Source organism: Pararge aegeria, chromosome 5 (genome assembly GCF_905163445.1).
Source record: "Pararge aegeria chromosome 5, ilParAegt1.1, whole genome shotgun sequence".
In the NCBI taxonomy this organism is placed as follows: Eukaryota; Metazoa; Arthropoda; class Insecta; order Lepidoptera; family Nymphalidae; genus Pararge; species Pararge aegeria.
In genome coordinates, this window is record NC_053184.1 from 19,537,721 (window position 1) to 19,555,443 (window position 17,723).

General features: G+C 36.8%; 1 protein-coding gene across 1 annotated transcript; it reads left to right on the top strand.

The window, feature by feature from the left end:
• Positions 1 to 9,121: 9,121 nt before the first annotated feature.
• On the top strand, positions 9,122 to 10,720 carry LOC120623992. The gene has a single exon (XM_039890290.1). It carries the CDS (start codon positions 9,122 to 9,124, stop codon positions 10,718 to 10,720), a length of 1,599 nt encoding a protein of 532 aa, XP_039746224.1.
• Positions 10,721 to 17,723: the final 7,003 nt, after the last annotated feature.

A 17,723-nucleotide genomic window follows, 5' to 3' on the forward strand; every position in this document is an offset into this window, starting at 1 on the left:
GTGATTTGTATAATAATTATCTTATTACAAGCTGCAATTTTTTGAATTTGTGAAACACAATTCGTTTTTCACAAATTATTTTTAATCGAAAATCTAAAATCAAAGTATGATGGATGTAACTTGTAAAATAAATTGATAAATGAAGGATTTTATACAAATTTTGATCCCCCATTTAACTCTCTTAGGGTTAGAATTTCGGTACGGTGGTTTCGAGGACGTTTTAGATTTTATTTAATAGTTGATTTTAGGTTATATTTATAAAAAAAATATTTTAAAGAACAAATAAAAAACTTGAAACATTCTGCAAGATCAATATATTTTATATTATATGTTTTCTTTATTATGTGTGCACATTATTATGTTATAATACAATGATAATTTTGTTTTATAATATTCGATAACACTAAATAGGTCTTCAAGGTTATAATAGGATTTTAAAATATATATAGTTACTGACAGCTGCAGGTTGTAGTACACATTACATTTTGGCTTTAAAAAAAACCCTTTCCTGGTAGATCCCGATGGAAAAGACTTCATTGATTGTTATCATTAGGTCAATTCTTTTTTTTACCTACTGTTCAAATTAAATAGAAACAAACATTTTCCAATAACATTAGCCATCCTCTTAGAAACTGCGTTTATGGAGAGTTCGCAAGTATATATCTATTGTACAAATATTTAACAACTTAATCTAAATGTTTACATTAAGACAATTTTTATCAAACAACACGAAAACCTTTTTACTTAATCCATACTGCGCTATTACATGGTTATGTCAACTATTTCTTATTATTTTCTATTACCACCTGGCACGTCATCAGCCTTTTATTTACTTCTGGTTTTATAAAGATTAGCCAATGTTTCATGTATTGATACTATAATTGGGAAAAACTATATTTATTTATGAAATATCATCAAGAAATTAATTTTAATGATAAGTCAGAAACAATATTAATAAGAGTGTAGATTACCTTACCGTCTCTCGAGAAATAGCGTCTGAATAAACTGAACAGGAAAAATTAAAATTATTACATTACTCTCTCTGTCCAAGTACCAATTGCTATCGTGTTCGGCAAAACATATTAAAGTAATAGAATTTATTTACTATTAGAGTTACAACCCAAAAATCTGTCGATTTACGTTTTAGTAAGAGCTTTACGTGACAGAGCTTGTCCTTCTAGAAGTTCTTACACTTGTACCTTCTACCATCCTTATTTCTGCCACATAGTAGCATTACTGTGTCCCGCAGGGTGACTACGTATCTCACGACAGAATTGAGACTGGTGTCAATCTTGCAATCACTGTTGTCAAGGGTGACTTTTGTTTATTTATTGTATGAAAAAGTGACGTTTGACAGCAGGGATTGCAAGATTTACGCCTGTCGCAAGCGTGACTGGTGATACGTAATCACCCTGCCGCGGCCGTTCTGAAAGGCGTGGCCACCGGTGTACTTGTAGGCACATAAGGCTTAACACCAAGGCCTAAGTTTGATGGACCCAGGGCGGCACGTTACATCAAGAGTTCCTTGCATGCCCATAGTTTTGCACTTACTATCAGGGCCATCTAGTTTCTATAACTATATATATATATTTATATGATGGATTGCTGTTCGTTATTCTCACTAAAACTTTTCTAAGGCTGGACCGATTCGTTCAATGAAATGTTTGTGGAAGTCTAGGGAATGTTTAAACGGTGAGAAATATACTAAATATAATTCTTCTATACGTGTTTACATTTCAATGAGTTCAGAACACAATTGGACCCGATAGCTGGAGCTGCTTTACCGGGCAGTACAACGTCTGCAGGGTCCTCTAGTATAAAAAAACGCCCAAATGCGCGTCACACGTAACGTATTGCTCTCTAGCTCCTTCCCTCTACTTTATATCTTTCTTCTCGGTCATGTAACGAAAGATACAAAAGAACCACGACGCGTTTTTATACTTTACTATTCTCAGACAAGAACTTTTCGAAGGAGACGCCATGCTACGAGTACATTAACGGAGATTCTTGTAGGATCTTTTTAATAGAGTCTGACTTCCGAACCGGTGGTACAGTGGGCAAACAAACATAATTCACGTATCAAAAGTACATATAGAGTGAGTATTCTTGAAATAAATTAATTTTAAATTTTGATACAGTGTCAAGTTCTAACAACCGAACCGAACCGATACACGTTCCGTGAGCATTTCCAGGCCCGCCTCGCAGCAAGTGTGCGAGCTATTGTCACCATTACAACAGAATTTGAATATTTCATGTCACCGTGTCTCGGCGCCTGGCCCTCGGCCCGGGGAATGCAATTCAATTAATGGATCCTAGGTTTCATCGTATTCCATTGTCGGCCGTCTAATTGCATTTACACTTCCTAATTAGTATTTACGTAGCTCCGACAGTCGACGCTGGGAAATACTAAAATAAAGAGACAATTAAAATATTATCTACCTACCTACGTTTTGCTCGTATCTTCTTCCGAGCGTACTTTTTTCCGTGATTTAAAGTAGCCTTTGTCTTTCGGCTCCTTGTTTATCCGTTGCCCCCGTTGCTGCCTTGTGGTATAAAAATTTTTAACCATTTACCACTTATGGTAAAAAAATTAGACGTAAATATTTTTAAAAATAAGATAAGAATTTGGTTACTAAGTAAGGCGTATTATAATATTAACGAATATTTTTGTGACTTTTCTCAGTTAGTGTTTAGAGTTAAAAAATTTAAGTGTTACAGTAATTTGTAATATAAACTCTAAATATGTAAGAAAATCGCACGCCAGAAGGTGGCAAACTGTTGTAACTATTCCCACTTGCAACACCAAAAAAATTTACACAGTTAAAGCAATAAAAAGTATTCTATTCTGTTATATTCTAAGACGGACAAACCGATAACATACACTTTCTCAACATAGATGCTTCATAAGCCTTTGTAGTCATCAAAGAGCTTTTTTCAAATAGAACTCGTCCGGAAAAATTGTACCGCCATGTCAATTGCTGCCTTTAAGCAGCAGCGGCATTTCTGTTTCACACCATTGCCGTTGCGATCTGAGGGGGCTTGGTTGCCGGTGGCACTTAACACATACGCCGCAGGTTGACGGACATAGAGCGGCAATTTCGAAGACCTGTGTATTGAATCGGCCTTCCGAACCGGTGGTAGAGCCAATACAAACAGACAGACTTGACGTTTCAAAAGTGCTTATATTGGGCCTACTTGAAATAAATGAATTTTGAATTTTGAAAGCCTTGCGAAGAGTTGCTCTGTTTATAGGCGATGGACTTCCACTTAACCTCAGGTGGGCCATAAGTTTGGTCCGTCAATTATTAATCCCTATCCCTATCCCTATCCCTACTAATATTATAAATGTCAATGTAAGTTTGTTTGTTACGCTTTCACGAAAAAACTACTTAACCGATCCTCATGAAACTTTGTAGACATATTCTTGGAAGTGTTAGAAGTAATATAGCATACTTTTTATCCCGACATTAAACTCAGTTCCTTTGGGAGAGGGGATGAAAGTGTTTGAAGATTTTACACCATAACTCCGACAAATTATGACCTATTTAAATATTTTTTTTTGTACTATAGAGGTTATAATATGTGTTTAATTTTGCCCGAACTTTGTGTAGATCTGATGAATGTGGTTGGAGGTAGAGGACAGAAATCCTCCGCGGACAACAGCAAATCACTAATTTAAACCGCTTAGCGATAACGAAATGCTTTAAATTTTTTTAGAACTACAACTAAATTGAATGCCACGTCAAAATTCAATCGCAGACGAAGTCGCGGCCAACAGCTAGTATATAATTAAAAAATAAATGGTATTGTTACGATGGTAATAGTCAACCTGAATTTCTTTTCTCGGAAAATAAAGTAGCACTGGGACAAAAGCTATTTATAATATTAGTAAAGCTATACTCAGTTGTACTATCACGTTCGACCCTTTGTTTATTTATTTAAACCCTTTTGCCCCTTTAAATAAATAAAAAAAAAATATATACTACGACAATACACACATCGCCACCTAGCCCCAAAGTAAGCGTAGCTTGTGTTATGGGTACTAAGATGACTGATGAATATTTTTATGAATTTATTTATAATTTTTATTAATACATAACTATAACCTAAAATAAACTATTTAAAAACTAAATAAAATCTAAAACGTCCTCGAAACCACCGCAGCGAGGCACAGTTCCTAAGATGCTGGCAGCATTTCCCCTCTGGATGGCCAAACTAATTCGTTGAATTGAATGAATGAATATGAATTATATATACATAAATACTTAGTAAATACATATAAACACCCAGACACTGAAAAACACTTAATGCTCATCACACAAACATTTTCCAGTCGTGGGAATCGAACCCACGGCCTTGGACTCAGAAAGCAGGGTCGCTGCCCACTGCGCCAGTCGGCCGTCCGAAAATGCATTGTTACATAGATTGCGATAAAAAGAGACTTGTGAGATTATACAAGTGCGTTTTTAAATATGACTACTGGGCACTGCTGCCTAAAGAAAGAATGCAGTCGCCAAGTTGTTTTTTTTTTAAATTATATTATATAGCCAATGTGCTCGGGATTATTTAGTGTCAGAAATATAGTCCCAACGTGTTTGGGACTTGAAAAATTCAAGAATGAAAAAAAAAGTGTTTATTTGAGAACCACATTCACATTCTTAGTACAAAAACAAAAGAAAATTAGGATAATAATTGCGATTGTGGTCCCAAAATGGAGCGTCGCTGGTGAGCTCTTAGCTGACTCTCATAACCTGATTTAGTGCTACCCCTTCGGCTGCATTTGCTAAACGTCAACACATCGACAATTTAGTTAAATATATACATACACACCTAGATGTTAGGCAATCGTATAATAACAATGTACACTCCGTTATTTCTTACTTGTCTTATAATTTCAACAACCTTTAGATAAGATCTTTTTAATTGTTGAGAAGTTTTTAAAAATGTATATAATCCAAAAAAATAAAAAGATATATTTTTTAATGTAAGGGTGCTTTTATTATTTTCTTATAAATCCGTAATAAATTTTACACTAAAGAAGTGACGGAAAGATTTTTTACATTAAAATACAAAATTGACTATATACAACGTGTAAATGAAAACCGAAAGTGTAAATAATACTTCAGAGGCTTTAGAGGTACATTATTTACTGTCTCTGAAACATATCTGTGAAACCGAAACGCGCATAGTTTATCAGTAAACCATTGCTATAGTTTAAAAAAAAATCATATACAGCTCAAACATCACATGCAAAAGAAATATCAAGTGACTCCTGTAACTTTATTAGGAACGCGTTGCGTAGCGAAGGTATTATGCACGTGTCGGTCTTTAATCTACAATAGGGTTGACACTTTTAATGTTTTGAATTAGTTTGTATGGAAATATAAATATGCCTCCTTAATATTTTTACAGGGATTCCTTAGGAAATATCCTTATGCACCCTTCAACTTATCACAAACCCCCAACAGTATTTCGTAATTTTGTAACACGTTGTATATGTAGTACGGATAAAAACTTCCTTCAGTACAAATCAGTAAACTGCATTGCATATTAATTCCCGGTGGGTCCGAGCCGTTGCAAGTAATAGAAATTACCATATTTAATTGGACTATTGCTGTTGAATAGAAATAATTGTCACCAGAATTCAAGAAAGTTCTCGAAACTAAAGATCGCGCAATGGGACACTTTGTGTTAAGAATTGCCACTTGTATAACAAAGGATTTCACTAGTGGATATAAAATGAAGCAGATGTAAATCCACATTTCGATGACCTACCTTTTTTTCTTTTTAATACCACTACAAGTTAGCCCGTGACTGCAATCTCACCTGGTGGTAAGTGATGATGCTAATGAACCTTACCTAACCTGTTAGGGATCATGGTAGTCAACCCTAATCGGTTTCTACGGGACATCGCACCGGAACACTAAATTTCTGAGCGGCAGGTCTTTGTCGGTACCTATAGGCGCAGTGGTGAGTAGGTACTGCGGTCTGATAGACGAGACGTTCTGGAGTTCGATACCTAAAAAGGTTAATTTGGGAATTTGTAGCTTCTGAATTTTCACTCTTTTGTTCCGGTGAGAGCCTTTGGCCAAGACTAGTTACCACCCTATCGACCAAGACGTGCTAACAAACGATTTAGCTTTCCAGAACGATACCCCGTAAGAACCGATTAGGAGGGTTAAAATAACTGCCGTACCTCTAACAGGTTGATCCCCTACCATCTTAGAGTGCATCATCACTTACCACCGGGAGAGATTGCCGTTCAGAGCTAATTTTTAGTGAAATTGTAAAATAATAATGGTTTCGAGTTTTGAGGAATCTCCAAGATTCTTCGAGAACACATTGAATGCCAAAATTAAATTTAGAACAATATACTACAAAACCATGACGAGAATCATGACGATCTCTACTCCATGATTCAAACTTTAGGTCAAGAGAGCCGGAAATTCGGACTAGATATGAACCAAACATGTATAATGACAAACAGTGTAGAGATTCATTTAAATTTTCTTTATTTTGTTTATTTAGTTTTTTTGTAATTCGATTAATATATTACTTGGGATTAAATGGCTTATTTATTTTATACTGCAAAACAGTGAATTTGGATATGTTGATAGCTCGGTGAGAGCCCAATAAAAAAGAGATAGCCAAATAGGTAGGACATCCGTTTTAAGCAATTAAAATATAACTTGCTTCAACGGTGAAGGAAAACATCGTGGGGAAACCTGCATGCCTGAGAATTCTCCATAATGTGCTCAAAGGCAAGTGCACTCCACCAAACCGTAAACGCGTAGGTGCCTGTGTAGTAACTGGCGTATGAGGCTTAACATATACGCCTCAGGTTAAGGGAAAATGGGCGGCTCGTTGAAGGAGATGTTTCTAGCATGCCCTGCGAATTTTGTTCTGTTTAAAAGGAATTTTTTTACCATCAGGTGGTCAACAATTACTATAATGTTAAAAACTTTACCGTGGTGGAATACACCCTAAACCGTGCTCTGTAATAATAATAACGAGTTAATTTGACATCGCTTATTTAAAAATGCCACTTCCAATGTAAACTTCGTCAGTATAAATCGTTAGAGTGTAAACTATGGACATATAGAAAAAAAGAGAATTATATATGCTATCCAATATAACTCCAAACGATGCATTTTATATGCGGTATATCTTTATAACATATTGTATATCAAGCGTTAATAAAACGTATATCCAAACGGAATAGAGTCGTTAAGGCATACAAAAGAAAACAATATACCAATATACATTTGCGTTCCAGTCTACGTTTCGACTCGTAAAACGTACAGCAGGTAGCACACAATTTAATGACCATAAAACTGGGGAATAATATAGTACATCAACCCAATTCTTTGGTTATTATGATGTGTACATTTCCATCGTATTAAAAAACATTTGAAATTTAGTAAGTATCCCTTTATTTGTTCTCTCTTAAATAAGTAAAAATACTACTACGATACACGAAGTTATGTACATTTTAAGCAATTAAACTATCACTTGCTTCAACGGTGAAGGAAAACATCGTGAGGAAAACTGCATCCCTGAGAATTCTCCATAATGTACTCAAGGGTGTGTGAAGTCTACCGCACTGGGCCAGCGTGGGGGACTACGGCCTTAACTTAACTTGATATGATGATGCTTCTAGCGGTTCTAGTTTTAGCCGGCTTCTTATCATTAGGTATAATCTGCCTTTCAAACCTGTGGCAGAGATTTTACAAATAGATATACATGGCGTTTCAAAAGTGTACTGCCAATTTCAAAAAAATGTATTTTGACTTTCGAATCTGAATCCACCGCCAGTTTTGTGTAAATAAATTAATAATTCATTAAAGGAAAATTGTATATTGTTCCGTAACAAATTACAGAATGAAATATTTGAGACATCTCTCATCAAGTTCAAGGTTTATATAAACGTAAGCTTATAGAAACATCGTATAACAATATTAAGGATTATTTAAACGATATTTTTATCTTGGGTGTGAATTGCTCTAATTAACAAAAAAAATCTCCCGGCTAAGTCTGTTGTTAGCTCTTCTTAGACCAGGGCGCGTTTGGAACCCCTGTAGCTTTAGGTTTAAGTTGGCCAACGAAGTTGTTACCATTACCTTACAATTATGTAAACATACATATATGTTAACATAATTGTGAGGTAATTAGTTAAACCATTATGTAATGAAGTTTTAAACAAAACATAGAAAAATAATATATATTGTTGGAGAAATCGTCACAACACGTCATCGTGGAGGGGACAACGCGTAGTGGTGGTGTTAGAGACTATAAAAGGCGGTGCGCGCTTCATTCGAGAGAATCTTCGGGTACCGTCAACTAGTTTAAGGGGGACCCCTGTCCGTTTGGAAAGTCAACCTGCTCATGTTTTTGTTGTAAATTAGATTTATAAATTGAATTTCTCTAAATAAGTAATTTGTTCAGTGTTTTATTAGTTCTGTGAAGACTTGCTTTAATTTCTATTAAAAAATATATGTGTGTGTAGTCATGATTGTTTTTTTTTATTAAGATTTTACCTCTGGTTCCTAAAATCAGTTGTGGGATTCGAAAATATCACGTGACCTAATTTGCTTTGCATTCCTGAAATACGTGCGGCAGTTTGACTATTCAAATAACTTTTTATCGTTGCGTTTGAAAATTGAATTTTAAATGTCCCTTATTACGTAAGTAGTGTGCTGTCTAAGTTATTAGATGGTAAAGTATACGTAGCAGAAACCCTGGTGAGTACTTCTTTTTTTATTTATTTGCTAACTACCTACAGCTGTTTTCAATATAATTGTGCGTGATTTTCAAATAGATTTGTGAATTCAAATTTAGCGTTACTTTTGGCCTATCTCGCTATTTTGCTATAATAGCCTACCTACCCGCATAAAAGTTTATTTGTATTGGGCCTAGTTCTTGCTTATATTTCGTAATTTACTGTTACCTACAGTAAAGAAAATGTCAAATCAAGGTCATGAAAGGAGAAGTCTCTCTAGATACCGCGCCTCGCTTTCCGGGCATGGTACCGCACCATGATTCTGGCCGTAGGCGTCGAAGGTAGAATTCTAGACTTACTTCAAAACGGCATAATTCCCCTAATAAAGAGTTAATCGAACAAATGCAACAACTTCAAAATCTTTTAATTGCATTAGAAGGGCAACGCCGCTCCACACCGCCGCGACTCCATGAACCGAACGCTGACTGTTTGCCTGCGCTGTCGCCACCACGGCTGCGACCTGTGACCGCGACTGTAGCTGAGCAACAGAGGTCGGTGGTGGAGGGTCGAGAGTCTGCTATGCAGTCTTCGCCAGGGCGTCCTGTGAGCGCAATGACGGACCGCGATGCCAGCGGAACCGATCGTATCATCGAGGCGATACGTTCAATCAATACGACGGTGAGATCCAACCAATCTTATTACATATCCAATTTCGATCCAAGCATCCACGATATAGACATCTGGTGCGAGGAAGTTGACCGTGCTAAGAGTAAAAACTATTGGAACGATAACGAGTGTCTTTCTCGCATCGGCAACTGTCTTAAAGGGGATGCTAGGACTTGGCTCAATGAGTGGGTCACCAATGACCGTAGTTGGAGCAATTTTAAGAAAGAGTTTAAACCGTTGTGTCCTAGGACACCGGATATTGCAAATATTTTATACGAGGTCATGAGTTCTAACTCTGATAAATACCCAACATATGCAGACTATTCTCGTCGGTCCTTATTAAAGTTACGCATAGTTAGGGGGTTGAGTGACGAGCTAATTTCGGCAATAGTCATACGGGGCATCACCGATCCGCAAATTCGTGCTTCTGCTACCAATGCAAAGTTAATGCCAAATGAGATAGTAGAATTCTTCTCTATTTACGTGAAATCTAATACATCATCTTTCAATAGGAAATCTGGCGATAGCATAAGTTATGATCGTCTTTCTAAATCTAATTACGATGCAAAAATTCGAAAACGTAGGTTTGAGGAAGGCATATGTCTTTCATGTGGCCAACGTGGTCATACTCAGTCTCGTTGTTCAAAGAAGTCTAAAGCCATCTCTGTTAAAAGCAACAACGAGGAAAACAATAAGAATTCTGCTCAGAGTTTAAATAAATCCGAACCTTGCGCTTTTTGCCGAAAGCCAGGGCATAAAATTGAAACTTGTTTTGCAAAACTTAAATCTGATTCTCGTAACACAAATAACATTAACTTTTGCCAGGAAAACTGCTATGATAAAAATAAAGATATAGTAGTAGCAGTCATACAGGGAATTCCGGTTGATATTCTTATAGATAGCGGTTCAACTATACCTTTGATTTCTTCATCGTTGCTAAGACATTTCAAGTGTGCGCGTAGGCCAGCTTTTAGAGTTTTACGAGGTATAGGCGGTAATCAAATTGAGTCAACTTATTTTGTCACCTTGGCCATAGAGTTTAATGAGATTACTTCAGAGGTGGACCTACATGCCATATCCCCTGAACTTATGAATACCCCTATTATTGTCGGTACTGACGTATTAAATCGCGAAGGAGTTACTTATGTACGTACCCGTGAACAGCAATACCTTACTAGCAAGGCTCGTCTTACCTTTAACGTTATGTGTACTATGCCGACTACGCAGATTCCGATTAAGACGTCGTTAACTGATCAAAACTTTAGCAAGCTGCGAGACCTAATTAAGACATATTCGGACTTTTTTTATCTCTGGGACGGCAACATCCACAGTTAACACTGGCAGCATGTCAATTAAATTAAATAGTGCTGTGCCGATTAATTACAGGCCCTACAGGCTTTCTCATCCAGAAATTTTAAAAAGTTCGCGAGATAATTAAAGATCTTCTAGAAAAAAATATTATTCGGGACTCTGAATCGGAATATGCGAGTCCTATCCTATTAGTTAAAAAGAAGGATGGGTCTGACCGCATGTGTGTTGACTATCGTAAACTCAACGAAATTACAGTCAAGGATCGCTTTCCTTTACCATTGATCGATGATCATATTGATAGATTAGGTAGACATAAATTCTTCACCAGTCTCGATATGGCCACAGGATTCCACCAGATACCTATGGATAATGACTCAATACCACTCACAGGATTTGTTACACCCGAGGGGCACTATGAATATTTGAAAATGCCTTACGGTTTAGCAAATGCACCTGTTGTTTACCAGCGGATAATGTCGAAAACACTTCGCCCATACCTAGAGTCCGGTGAGGTCCTGGTGTATATCGATGACGTACTTATACTGAGCAATACAATACATGAGGGTCTGTTGATTCTTCCCAAGGTACTTCAAACTCTAACTGATTCTGGTCTTTCTATTAATCTAAAGAAATGCTCTTTTTTGTGTACTAAAATAGAATATTTGGGAAGGACTATCAGTCAGGGTCAGGTGCAGCCGAGCGAACAGAAGGTTCAAGCCTTAGTCGAGGCTCCCATCCCAAAGACCGTTAAGCAGGTTCGCCAATTTTTAGGGTTAGCTAGTTACTTCCGTCGATATATAGCTGGATTTGCTACTAAGACTGCACCTATTACTAGACTTACAAAAAAAGGCGTTCCTTTTGCATGGGGTAGTGAACAAGAAGCACGGCGAGATATTATCTCGCAACTTACAAGCGAGCCCGTCTTAGCCATTTACGATCCTGTTTAGCCTATCGAAGTCCATACGGACGCTAGTTTTATTGGTTATGGTGCAGTTTTTCTTCAGGTTCATGAAAAGGTGTATAAGCGAGCAGTCGCATACTTCAGTAAACGGACTCAAGGTGCTGAGCCAAGCAGGCACAAGCGACTGTCAAGCCCGACTCTGGCATGCGCGGGCATATACCATACGACATACCGTGTGGTCAAGGCGCTTCCCCACGGTCGCGTCGAGCTGCAAATGCTGGCAGGCTCGTGTGGAAAGGCGACCCGGGCTGCGGCAGAATTTATAGTGCCATGGCGAGGGGAATGGACTCCTGACACGTGTGCTGCCTTCTTCGAGGGGGAGCTTGTGTGTTATTTGTGTGTACAAGCTAACGTCGTGCCTCTGTTACACTGTGATGAAGACCGCATAGTACGCTAACGTCGTGCATATGCTATGTGGTTGATTCCGAAGTGGTATGCTAACGTCGCGCCTCTACCATTCTTGAGAGCTAAATAAGTAATTTGTTCAGTGTTTTATTAGTTCTGTGAAGACTTGCTTTAATTTCTATTAAAAAATATATGTGTGTGTAGTCATGATTGTTTTTTTTTATTAAGATTTTACCTCTGGTTCCTAAAAATATGAAAAAGTTTCTAATTATTGAAATAAATTAACGTGAAATTAGACAAAAATAATAATAATAATTTACATCCAGCTACTAAAGGGCCCTCTCAATTACATAAGCAATTGTTTGTAAAAGACGTCCAATTAAAATGATATTACATACTCCATCCGTTCCATTAGAGCATGCGGCGTGCATGTGAAATGAAGTAGCAATAATTGCCTGCGCAATCAGAGGCGCAATGATCCCTCAATTAGTGGATCATTAGGCCCGACGCGGAGCCAAATCGACAATCCAATTTGAGGATTTGTGACTGTTACAAATCGGAGGACGACTGGAGTCTGGAAAATGAGAAATTAAAATAATTACTAATGGCAGATTCCATTATCCGGGTTTATGTTATTAATTGGTTGTAAGGAAAATTCGTTACATTTCTGATTTTTAAGCGACGCAAATTAGCTAATGTAATTTTATATTTAGTTTGCCTCATTTTTTGGGTTCCGTAGCCAATAACGAGCTCATATAGTTTCACCATGTTCGTCTTTCTTTCCGCGGCCCAGCTCTAAAGAGACTTTTTTAACCGACTTACAAAAAAGCTTCTCAATTCGGCTGTATTTTTTTTAATGTTTACTACCAAAAAGCGTAAAAAAAAATTTTTTACCAAAAAGAACCGACTTTGTTGTACAACTAAAAAGCAAGAAATGAATATTTTCTACAACATTTTTAAGTCGTTGCCAAGTGAAATGTACAAAATTACTGGTATTTTCCTTGCTATATAAAAAGGAATACGAAGTATACGATCTAATAACTTTCTACATTTTACTGAGCACCAACTTATTATTATGTTACTATACTGTACCTATTACAATAATCACACCAACATAGTGATAAATAATATAGTAGCGTAGGTACAGGTAGTATGTATGTCCCCATTTACTTCCCCGTACAGTGAGCTTGTTACGATAGTAATATATTAAATCAATGTCCCCGTACATGTTGTTTCGTAAGTGGTAAATACATAAACGTTTAATACCTACACGTTACGTTGCCATGCGCGATTATGAACATTATTCTCCTAGCAATAAGGTTTAATTTAGGTGTTATTTGTAACAATATGTTGAATTAAATATTACAACAAAATCGTTATGAAAACTTGCTCTGTAAGGTAAATTAGTGTTGTCTAACCCCGTGCTGAGAGCAGCACGTGAATGCGTCAGCTCCGGTTTTAACTGTGATAAATAACCGCTTAAGCCAGCCATTTAGCATTAGGGAAGCGGGAATGCTACATTTCCGAATTCCCTCTCACTCTAATTCGCTCTCGGCGCATCAGGCATGAACCCAGCTGTGGGCATCGTTAACCCAAAAATTGTGATTATGATAAAAACATTTATTAAAAATTACGCTAAAACCACGCAGGTGAATGCGGAACGAAAACATAAATTCCGTTTCAAACAAAGTTGTTGGAGTACAAATCGATTGAGTGAATCACTTGGCGCTCTTAGGCGTACGTACGTACGAACAGACGAACTGTTTGCGTTCGGTGTGAAGAGCCGTTCACACTTGGAACTTTTCTCATAAACCCCCACTCACTGGAGTCACGCCTCCAGCCAATATATACTTCAGAGCATACTGGTCGGATTTATGTCTTATTTATGTAAGAAAGTCGTAAGTTTAATCTCTGACGAAATCTTTGCTTCGGCGGATTTATTTTTCCGGATAGATAGAATTAGCACACTCGACGTGTAGACTTTCACCATCGTCATAATAAAATCAACCGAATAATGATAACCAAATAATCTAGCAGTGGACGTCAATCGTTTCCTCTTCCTCTATTATTCATTTATTTACATTCTCGTACGAATCACGCTTACGTTCGTACAAAATAATGTCACTAAAAAACACGTTATATGCTACACATGGTTTTTGAAGTAAAACTTCTTTAGGCGCTACTAGGGAGTAACTCAGATTTTTTTCTGACGGAAGTAACGCTTACGTCAGACGGTCATACGTCTGTGTAGTTTACGCAAAAATAATAATTTGGATTGGTCGTAAGTATATTTTGTCATATACTCCACGCTTCTTGACTTATACGCCAGCTAGAGCCAAATATCTTAATCTACTAGGATTATTTATTTCCAATATTTTCAAACGGATCAATTGTTTATTTATTACTTTTGTAATAAATTGTGACATTCTATAATATTCAATGACAAGGTTATATTGACATGTGCTTGATCTAACCTTCAATTATTCTATTTAACAAATGAAAATATTTATAAAATGTGAAAGTAATATTAAAGAATTTTAAATAGGTCACCATTCCAGCAAGTTTAAGTCCCATCGACCATCAGCTATACGAGTTATGTGCCCATTGTCACCTCTGCTTCGCAAATCTGGTTCTTGGAAGATTTATGATTGATGATTTGATCACCTAGAAATACAGTGTTTTTCGAGTTTTTTACGGCATCGGTTGCCTGGCTGAGATCGCTATGTAGCGGCTATGTATAAGGCCGCCTAATTGTAAACATCGTGTAAACATTTTTATTTTTATTTATAATCTTTCCCACTTTAAATGTGGTTTACAATAAAAGTGTATTCATTCATTAATTCAAATACCTTGAACATCATCAGGCACAGTTTTTACGTAGTATTTGCAGGATTCTATTTTTACCACAACTATATAAAGTTCCCAAACAATATTGGTTGCCACCAGAAATAGCATAATTGGCTTAACCTTTTTAGTGCGACTTTATCTCACTTTCCCACCTCCGGCTAGTTAAAAGAGGCGCCAAACTCATGTATTTGAACTGCAACTATGATTTGTCGAAAAATCCATTACCCATTTAATTTTGGAACGCATCCTTCGTTCTTTTGTCTGCTAGAGAAATTAAAAAAAAAAATATTAGTGATTTTATTAAACAATAACATCGTCATCATCATCATCATGTAAACCCATTACCAGCCCACTACAGAGCACGGGTCTCCTTCCACAAGCAGTCCACGTAGTCCACCACGCTTGCCCAGTGTGGATTGGTGGATTCCACACACCTATGAGAAAACTACGGGAAACTCTCAGGCATGCAGATTTCCTCACGATGTTTTCTTTCACCGTTGAAGGAAGTGATATTTTAATTATTTAAAACGCACATAATTTAGATAAGTTAGAGGTGCGTGCTGAGATTCGAACTCGGCCCCCCGAAACTGATGTCGAGCGCTATCACCTCTTCAACAGCTACGAAGCTATGGACGGAGCTATGAAGTAAAATTGATAAAAAAATTCATGCCGTTTCCCGAAGAAAACTTATTATTTATCGGGATAAAAGGTATCCTATATGTAGACCCGGAATATCAGCTACCACTATACCAAATTGTATTTAAATCTGTTCAGTAGTTTTCGCGTGATGCCCGGACAGACCGACAGACAGACAAAAATTAAATGAAAATCTGTTTTGGACTCAGTATCAATTATAAAGCCTACCCCGGTCAACATTTTTAAGAATATATTAAATGCACAGAAATCTTCCAGCTACAGTTTTATTATAAGCATAGATTATAGCGCTTTATGCAAATTACGTAGGGACTGAATAAATATAGTTGAATACAAAAACATTATAATATGAATAAGTTAGTTTTAATACCAAGTTTTGCCCCGACTCGGTAAAAACCTTGAATCTAAAATTGTGCTCAACACGTATCTTTCAAATACGCTCTTCGACAACAGATCATCCTCAGATACTGACTGCACAAAGTACAATGGCTACAAACAAAAACAAAACGTAACCATGTTCTTTATCTGCCAATAATTACTCTACCCCTTATTAATATGGATTAAAATTTAAAATACAATATAACTCATCGACTCTATATTCATTATTCTAACGACAAAGAAGGCTCCTTCATTAAAATTGCACTAAATATGTATGTATGCAGGGCGGAGAGGACTATGATAAAGAAACGACCCGTTTTTTCACAAGACCATCCGTTCTTTTAGGTTGACATAATTTATGTATTAACTCTAAAAAGATTTCAGCGATAGCCACTTTATATTTCTTTTAGTAACTCTCTCGGTGATAATGGATTAAGGAATATTTTTTAAACCTGTACTGGACTTAATATCTCAATATTTATACACTCTTTAATCGTAATGTTCAAATTCAAATTAAAAATATCTTTATTCATGTAGGCCTATTACAGGCACTTATAAAGCGTTCATACATATATGTTTACATTATTGTAAGGGGATGGTAATAACTTTATTCGGTCATTTACAATCGACTTGAATTTATAAATCGAACACTTTTTTATTCACCACAGATTAAAATAAACGAAAAACATAGATAAAATAGAGCAAGTGTTGTATAAAGATCGCAATACGCAAACAGCTCTGCTATCAGTATATTAATCCCAACTGGCACGTAGCGCTGAGATGAGTTATTTGCCCCTCACGTACGAGACAGCCTGCTATCCCCGCGGGCCCCCAGTTAATAAGTGTGTCTCAGTGTCGGGAATTTGGAAACTAGCTAGTATTGTCCGCTTTCCTTCTTTGTTATAATCTGGATGCGTTTTAATAGATGAATAGCTCAACAAGTTGCCTTAACATTTATTGCCGCACCTCTAATTGGTCGGTTGATCGGAAGAGATCGCTTTAGCGTTAAGACTACCTTTGCACGCCTAAATAGTTCTTAAGATACTGTGCTTTTTTATCATGTCAATTTTTTGCGTGCAATAAAGAATTCAAACAAACATGTTGTAATTGGCAGTACAAATAAAGTATTTCGAGTACCATCTTAAAAGCACAAAATTCAATAAATTGGTTCTGGATCAAAGGAGAAGCGCCATAGTTTTTCATGTATAAGCAATTATTTTTCAGTCAATCAAGTCATCAGTATAAATAAGTGGTTTAGTTTAAACGTACTCAATTTTTTTTTTACATTATTTACATACAGAAGAATTTTGCGTGTGGTGACGGCAGATAAGAATACAGTTGTCACCACCCCTCTTCTTTCCGCGGGTGACGTACGAGACGACTAAGGGAATATAACGGAGAGCAGGCAGCTGCGTCCTATGTGAAATTACTACCATCTTCTGCGATCACCAATCCGCCTGCCCAACGTGGTTATTATGGGCCAATCCTCCAGTTGGGAGGGGCCATTAGTCCAGCAGTGGAGTGTAATAGGCTTTTGATGATGATATCCAAAATCCCAATTTGAATAATCGTGGCAATCATTAAGTAAGAAATATGGTCAACGCATAACGCATCTTATTTACGTAGATAAGGTAAAGTGGCAGGCAGAAGAAGGCCTGGCCGGAGAAGAATATCATGGCTCAAAAATCTATGACAATGTTTTGGAAAGAGCACCAAATCATTATTTAGAGCAGCGGTGTCCAAAGTAGAGATAGCCCTAATGATTGCCAGCCTTCGTAACGGCACCTTAAGAAGAAGATTTACGTAGAGAAGAACTTCATAATTAATAAATAATTGAGGTTC